The sequence below is a fragment of the Takifugu flavidus genome, chromosome 2 (genome assembly GCF_003711565.1).
Source record: "Takifugu flavidus isolate HTHZ2018 chromosome 2, ASM371156v2, whole genome shotgun sequence".
In the NCBI taxonomy this organism is placed as follows: domain Eukaryota; kingdom Metazoa; phylum Chordata; class Actinopteri; order Tetraodontiformes; family Tetraodontidae; genus Takifugu; species Takifugu flavidus.
In genome coordinates this window covers 11,446,505-11,454,222 of record NC_079521.1, presented here as the reverse complement: position 1 = coordinate 11,454,222, position 7,718 = coordinate 11,446,505, and the positions used below count along the sequence as shown (strand labels likewise).

The 7,718-nt window shown below is 44.4% G+C and overlaps 2 protein-coding genes across 3 annotated transcripts in view; one reads left to right on the top strand and one right to left on the bottom strand.

The window, feature by feature from the left end:
• kcnq1.1 (potassium voltage-gated channel, KQT-like subfamily, member 1.1) overlaps positions 1-3,900 on the top strand; it is a 29,126-nt gene extending 25,226 nt beyond the window's left edge. The window contains exons 13-17 of one of the 2 annotated variants that reach the window (XM_057016213.1): positions 962-1,037; positions 2,100-2,194; positions 2,321-2,367; positions 2,467-2,528; positions 3,518-3,900. In XM_057016213.1, the coding sequence (XP_056872193.1) occupies positions 962-1,037; positions 2,100-2,194; positions 2,321-2,367; positions 2,467-2,528; positions 3,518-3,712 (475 nt within the window). In that variant the 3' untranslated portion in view covers positions 3,713-3,900. Of the gene's footprint in view, positions 1-961; positions 1,038-2,099; positions 2,195-2,257; positions 2,368-2,466; positions 2,529-3,517 lie in introns of those variants that run through there. The other variant, XR_008947251.1, reaches the window with a different exon arrangement.
• A 1,830-nt stretch (positions 3,901-5,730) lies between these two features.
• cdkn1ca (cyclin dependent kinase inhibitor 1Ca) lies at positions 5,731-7,101 on the bottom strand. The gene is made up of 2 exons (XM_057016301.1): positions 6,419-7,101; positions 5,731-6,320 (listed from the first exon to the last, which is right to left on the bottom strand). The coding sequence occupies exons 1-2, from the start codon at positions 6,819-6,821 to the stop codon at positions 6,220-6,222; spliced, it is 504 nt and encodes a 167-aa protein (XP_056872281.1). The 5' UTR covers positions 6,822-7,101; the 3' UTR covers positions 5,731-6,219.
• Positions 7,102-7,718: the final 617 nt, after the last annotated feature.

The window sequence follows — 7,718 nt, the reverse complement described above, 5'->3', positions numbered from 1 at the left end:
GATGCCTCAAACCTACTTTTGCATCTGGAAATATATTTAGAATGTGGGTGCAGCCCACAGGAAAGACCTGTTTCTGGTGAGATTCAGTTCCAGCGCATCAGACTTGTGAAGAGCAAAAGAAAAATAAAGTGATGAATCTCACGACACGTTCAGGCGCTTATACTGTATTAGCATGAATATGATGGACTTGTCAGTGAAAAACAAATTGATTTTCTTTTTGTTAAGGATGTTGCGCAAGCACCCCACTCAAGAATCAATATGTGAACTGAACAGAGAAGCACTTTATTGCCAAGTGTTAGATGAGGAGAAGATCAATATCATTCGGATCTGTAATGATTTTTATGACATTACAGCATAAATTTGATTTAAGGGGGAAGGAGATGTTTGTGCCGGAACCGCTTCGTCTCGCCAAATGTCTCTGTAAATGCGTTTGATTTTGTGCGCCTTTTTTCGAAAATGTGATTTTGGTTATAGCACCACCACCTGTGATGGAAATGGAGTTGTGTAATGATTCGCATGAGAACACATTAACATTTCACCATATAGGCTCCCACAGATCCAATTTGACAAAATGTTATGAAAGCTTCATCTGAAAATAAGCCTGTGAAAAGTCCATTATGCGAACCACGCTGACCTTGTTCACCTAACCGGACTTGACAAAGAGCGCACCGCTCCGCTCACAGACTAATTCAATGCTTTTCCAGGGTAATGAAGCCGGGCGAATAGCTCTTCAATAATTCCCGCAAAATAACAATGGAGTCTAAATGGACTTACTCTCCCATCGAACCTTTAATTTATTTATTTATCCGTCACGAAGAGCCTTCTCTAACAATCAGCCGTGTGGTCTTACCGTGGCTCTCCTTTATAGTTCCAGGAGGAGGGAGAAAAAAATCGCATCTGCAAAACGCAAAAGCCGATCACATTTTAACAGTAAATATGTTTTTTTTCCTCTGTTTTTCAGACTGACGGAGTCCCACAGAAAAGCCATCCGGGTGATCCAGAGAATGCGTTACTTGGTGGCCAAGAGGAATTTTCAGGTAAGTCCTGACCTGTCAGGGAAGATATGATGCTCAGTGTTAAAGGCTACATGCTGAGGGGACACGAAACATCGTTAGCGTGTGATCATCTACTAGATTCAAGATTCAAGATGTACTTTATTCATCCCCGTAGGGAAATTGAATTGTAGTAGCAGCCTAACGTGGATTAATATAACTGTAGACTAGGTTTTGTATTTACAAAGTATAGAAACAGAATAAATAAATACAAATAAGATTAGAACGTTATAAGCATATATACAGCATATATACAGCATATATTATAAGATTATATATATAATATATACATATTATAAGCTTTATAAGCATATATACATGAATATAGAATGAAATAGAAATAAAATTACAACATAAACATTAGACAATTATTGTTATTGAGTGGGTTTGGATGAATTATAGAGTTTAATGGCGGACGGCAGGAATGACTTCCTGTCCCGTTCCTTGGAGCAGCGAGGCTGCAGGAGTCTGTTGCTGAAGCTGCTTCTCAGTTTGTCCACTGTGTTGTGGAGGGGGTGGGAGGGACTGTCCATGATTGTCCACAATTTCAACACCATCCTGTCCCTCACCACCTCGTCCAAGTTTGCAAGATTACAGCCAACAACAGACCCTGCCTTTTTAATGAGTTTGTTGAGTCTGTTGGCATCCTTAGCTTTAATGCCTGCACCCCAGCACACTGCAGCAAAGAAGATGGTGCTAGCCATGACATGATAGAACATGTGGAGCATCCTGCTGCAAACACTGAAGGACCTGAGTCTCCTGAGAAAGTAGAGTCTGCTCATGGCCTTCTTGTAGACAGCATCGGTGTTTGTGGACCACTCCAGTTTATTGTAGATCTGGTAGATTTTCATCGACCTGTTGTGGGGCAGAGTTGGCAGCAGCAACCAAATGCTAACTTCGTTAGCAGCAAAGAGAAAGGCGTTATCCACTTATGGGGAAACAAATCCGGTCCACTCTGAGGATGTCTTCATATGAGCCACACATCTGCTGATATGTGTGCATGCTGCATTTATACCTGGATAAAATGTGCTCTGTGTTGTGTTTTAGCAAGCTCGTAAACCGTACGACGTCCGAGATGTGATAGAGCAATACTCCCAGGGCCACCTCAACCTTATGGTGCGAATTAAGGAACTACAGAGAAGGTAAAGAACATTAAAAGGCTTTTAGGAAAGGTCCTAAATAGAGCTTTTTAATGTTTACTTCAGTTTAGAGTGTGAATGAGCAGGAAACGACAGCGACACTGGGGACCTGTGTATTTGTCCCCTCAGACTGGACCAGTCCTTAGGGAAGATGACTTTGTTCCAAGCAGGCTCAGGTAATTAATCACTTCACCGCTCAGGCAGAATGTAGTCCAGGAACTCTTCAGCAAATCCTCTGCTGTCCGTGTTTGTTTGACTGTGCTCTTCCCCTTCAGAGCGAGCCAAAGACAGAGGCAACAACTCTATTGGATCAAGACTCAACAGGATGGAGGACAAGGTGGGAAAGCTGGGGAAAACACTCCTGTCCGGCTCGTTCGCAGTAATGCTTCCGTGTCTCTTTGCGCGAGAATGTTTTGCAGTTGCCGAGACGGGTTTTATAATTGTACAAACGCAGGGTTAGATTCACCCGATTGCAACATTGCTGAGCACAAAAACAAACACAATTATCCTTGAATTTTCAAACTACGATCCTGAAATCTCTTCCAAATCCCACTCACACTCCCGCCTGAAAAAATCAACCTCGCTTCAGTTGTTTTTGAAAGGGGAAGGTTTTGCCTACAACGTTTCAATGAAGAGGCATGTGATGATTGACAGCTACTCTTTGGTGAGTGACCGCAAGAATGAGATCAGAGAAGTGTCCAGCCGAGATAATTACCTCCCCTGGATATAAGAACATGTCAGAACATCCGCTGTTGGGTCCCCTGGCCTCGTAAATGTTAGGGGAAAACATTGTCTGGGGATCACAGAGGGAAGATTTCTGCAGGTGCGGCAGTTCTTGTGAATTCTGCCTGTGACCAGAAGGGGGCGGTATTGTATTCAGTTCAACCCTGAATGCAAACAGTTAACACCATGGAAACTGTAGCAAAATACACTGACAGAAATTCCTAATATTCCCTGCTGCTTTATATTGAAGTGAATTATTTGGTAATTTTTTTTATTATTGCTCCAGGCTGCCTCTCTTATTACCTAATATTAAACCGGTAGTAACAATGTGGTCGTCATAGGAAGACACAACCGAATGTTTAACAGTGGCCAGTTTTATTTGTCATTCAGTTATGTCTGCTCCAGCAGCAGCATTGGCCAACACAGATTAAAACTTAAAAGTCCCCTAAAAGTGTTTGTGACGCGATCATCTAGTGTGATTTATTTATTACCTTATGTTTCTACTAGTTGTTACCCTGCAACCTGGTCGATCAGGGACAGGGCGGGAGTAAACAGGTCACGTCTGAGTCAGTGTTTACTGTTGTGTTCGCCCATCGCTACCAGATATCCCACATGGACCAGACCCTCGGCCGCATCTCAGAGTCCCTCGCCGTGCTTCTGGAGCAGAAGGACTCCGCTGAGGCTGAGGGTGGAGGCAGGCTGGGGCTGGGGCTGCGGCGCAGGCACAACTACGTCCCCGGCTCCGATCCCCTGCCGAGCTACGACCAGCTGTCTTCATCACCTTCCTCCTTCTCCTGAAACTGTCAGTCTGTCTGTCCATCTGACTGTCTGTCTGCCTAAAGTTCTTTGTTTCCTTAAGGATTTGCCTTAAAACATTCGAATCAACAGCAAACTGACTACCTACAGATGATTGAATCCCGTCCGCCTTTTGTACATGTTTAGAAATCTTCTGACGCAATAAAAGATCTCTGTGATCATTAAATGTATTCACGCTACCTTAAGGAGAATATTTGGCTTGAACAAATGAGATCAATTTTCGAGTTTCCCCGAAGGTTTGCGATTTGCGGGGGGAAAAAAACTCATCTTACATTTTAAAAATTCCATATTTTTTCTTTCCCGGTCACCCAGTTGAGCTCGGCTGTGCGTACATCTGCGGGCGGAGGTGCGTCTGTGGCTGCGAGGGTAATAGTGGGGACGTCGCACCCTGGCTGACCGTAGAAATAGCCGAACATGTGGCTCTTTGCTGAGCTGACCTTTAGGCAGCAGATGGTGACCTTCTCCCTCCTGGCTGTCCCTGGGGTGTCTGAGCATTCCTTCACACAAGAGGACATGTGGACAATGACGACCGAGTGACCATCTGCCTCTGGTGTCCACAACAATGGGCTCTGTCCTCCCAAAGTGTGCTGAGGGTGGGCAGCATTTGTGCTGACCGCAACATGGGGTTTAGAATCCCCCCCCCCCCCCCCCCCATCCCCAACACACACACACACACACATGCTCCCTTTGCTTAGGTTTAGTGGGAAGGGAGCTGCAACATGAACACAGTCCAGGCATTTTAACTCTCTGTGGAGTGAATCTGAAGACTGTCAAGGACCTCCAGCATGCAGCAGGATGTGCTTCAAAACCTTCTTTTACTGGACGCTTCCCTCCAGCAAGGAGCAAGAAAGCTGAATTTTAGTCACTAAAACGCAGCGACGTGGCCCTGAGAGGACCTTACCTGCGGTCCAGGGTACCTAGGAGCCACGTTTTACAGTGTTGAAACGTGTGGCGGCGCTTAGACATCAGAGTTGTTGACTCCCTGAGGGCGGCACCACGTCAGCGGGGCTTAAACTCTTAGATTTGCAGAGCTTCTAGTTAATTCTCTATCAAAGAGAAGCGACCTCAGTGTTATATGAAGGCCAGTGTGTGAATATATCTGTGAAGTTAAAAGCTCCAGCTGCCTGTTTAACTCATTGTCTCTGTCCTCCAATTAGCTAAATAATATTTGCTGGTTTAGCAAATGTGCAAAAATTGTGCAGATTATATTGTCATAACTGCTGCATCGTTAAACCTTTATTCAGCTTGTAGCTGGCATCATTTGGGCGTCGAGGCCGACAGCCTCCCCAGGAGAGTTTTATTGATTTCCCTGCGATTAAACTGCACCTTCAAACCTTCTGCCGGTGACAGATGAGGCATGGACATGATTTTGGACATCAGCCCTTTGATTGTTTGGCTCCAATATAGTTTATGCAGAAGGTAAAGTTGGGGGTGGGGGGGGGGGGGTCAAAGTGGAAACAGGCCTCTGTAAACTGGGCTGAGCTGGTGTCAAAGACAATTGATACTATGACAATGAAGAAGGATGAATGAAAAGAGGGGAACCAGGAGGAGACCTGGGGACGGGGGAGGGGGCTGGTTTGCAGGTGAAATGAACTGCGCACTGACTGGGGGACATTGTTCTTCCCCAAACCCAGATGGCTTATTGGAACTGCAACGTTGTGGGGGTAAACACACTTCCTGGGGGGATTCTTGCCAATTTGGCAGCTACGGCTCATATTAAGGGCTCTAATTTGAGGCCTGACAGCACAGTCCTCACAATTGTACGCTGAAACATCTCATAAAGCCACCAAGAATAAGCAATTACTCTAAAACTGGATGAGTTCTGCCAAATTTCAAACTAGCAACTCAAATTGATTTTACTACAACTCTGGAGGGTCTTTATTATTAGTTTACTCATTTCACTGTCTCAGACACAGGCAAGAATATCATTTGCTCATAAAGCCTGCATAAAATCCAGTATGCAAAGCTTTCAGTGTTTTTTTTTTACATTGTTTTTTCCACATTTAGCAAAGTATTTTTACTCCAAGAAAATGCCAAATGGGTATCTTTTCCCTCACTCTTTCTGACAAATCTTTCAGTATTTTAAAATATATTTATTACTTTGTCGAAGCATCTGAAAATGCAAATGAAAATATGACTTGGTCCGGTTGGATTTATTCATAAAATGTTTAATAAAATAAAAATATCTGCAAACTGGTTCTGAATGCAAATCAGTACCAGGGACAAACCAGTGTGCTTGTTTTTACATGGGTGGCTCATACAGCTATTATCACAGACTCACAGACATTTAAAAAAAGCCTCAGAGAAGAAATTAAATTAAAATAAATAATATAAATAACACAGGTGGCGGAAAACTGTCCAAATTAATCAAAAATAGATAGAAACAATAACATAAATTAGAGAATACATTCAATGGTTTGCTGCAGTGCGCCGACCTCGTTCCAGTTCGCATAAAATGACATAAAGAGTTCGTTGTGAGATGCAGAATCTCATCTTATTGCTTTGCTCATGGATGGTTCAGTAGAGCCGGTGTGGAAATGATGCAGAGGGACCTTGGTGTCGGACGTCCTCCTCTTCTTTGCGAAAAAATCTGCAGAAATAAAGAAACATGTTAATTATCTGTTTTTCTGGAGGGGCATCAGCTTCCTTTTCCTGCCTGAAACGTGTTGATTTTTTTGTGTTCTCCACCTGTGATTCGTGCGTAATTTCCGAGTTTGGCTGCAGACTTTGAGCGCGTCCTCTTCCTCCGGGCGGGGGTTTCTTCTGTGGGACACTTGCGTGTGTTGGAGATCTTGGGACAGTTCTCCTGATCGGCTTCACGCTCTGTCAGCTGGTCTTCCCCTCCAGTGCTGGGAGCGCGGAGCTCCCTCAGCGGTGTGGAGTAAAGAGCAGCGGCGCAGGCTGTGGGGACCTGCTCCCACTGGAACCTGCCGGACATCGGCGTCTCACTCTGGAAGTCAAAGTTCCAGCGGCGGCGGTCCTGATCCATGATCTCCTTCAGCCTCAGCTTCAGGTCCCTGCGCAGCTGCTCGTGATCCACCGGGCCGAACAAACTCCTACACACGAACCCTTTGCGCCCGACGGGATCCATCCTCTCTCTCTGGTGGCTGTTTCCTGCTCCTCTGCTCCTCCTGCTGCGTGCACGTTTATGAGCTGCAGGGCGCACAATGAGCAGAGACCCCTGATTGGCTGTTTCCTCTGAATTAGTGGAGAGAAGGAGGAGGGGGACTAGGTCGAGGCTGATGTTCAGTTGTTCAAGACCACCGAGACCACGTGGTAGTCCTCTTTAACAAGTAAACCCCGTTTTTTAAATTCTCACTACAAACACAAACTAAAAAAACTGAACAAAAACAGCACAATAACAATTTAAAAAGTTTCATTGTGATCTTTGATACAATCAATTCCTCTTTATTGGATTGATTTTCTCTCTCACACACACACGCACACACACACACACACACACACACACACACTATACTGCTATTTTTTGGAGGACTTAATAGACATAATAAATTATCCATCTCCTGGCCCAAACCGTCACAAATAAGTGCCTCACCTTAAGTCTGACCTCAACCTCAACACCAAGTCTCAATCCAGTCATCAAAAAGCTAAAATGTCCTCACTTTAATACAGTTAAAACATGTTTTTTCATTTTCAAAAAAATAAATAAAGAATCCCCCCATGCTTCGGAGTCATCTGTCTTCTGTACCTCCCTGTTTATAACCTCCTGGGATCAGGCATTAGTGGCCATCTCGAGTTGTTCTATTGGCACACCAAACAGCCTCTTGCCTAAATGAGATGTTCCAAAATGAAAAGTGGTTCAAGTCAGGAAATGAGATTTAGTTTAAGTTGCATGTAGGTCATGCAGCAGCAGTAATTAATGCTGCTTGCTTTAATTGCTTTTCAATGCACAGAGAGATGACTTCTCCCCGCAGAGAGCGCGAGACGGAAAGGTTCTCATTTTAGGATTTGCTTTGACAACCCAAGT

Bases quoted from the DNA above. Each gene is read 5' to 3' on its own strand.
- cdkn1ca (XM_057016301.1), bottom strand. From the start codon at position 6,821: ATGGATCCCGTCGGGCGCAAAGGGTTCGTGTGTAGGAGTTTGTTCGGC. The intron at 6,321-6,418 runs GTGGAGAACACA...TTATTTCTGCAG, and splicing joins AAATTACGCACGAATCACAG to ATTTTTTCGCAAAGAAGAGG.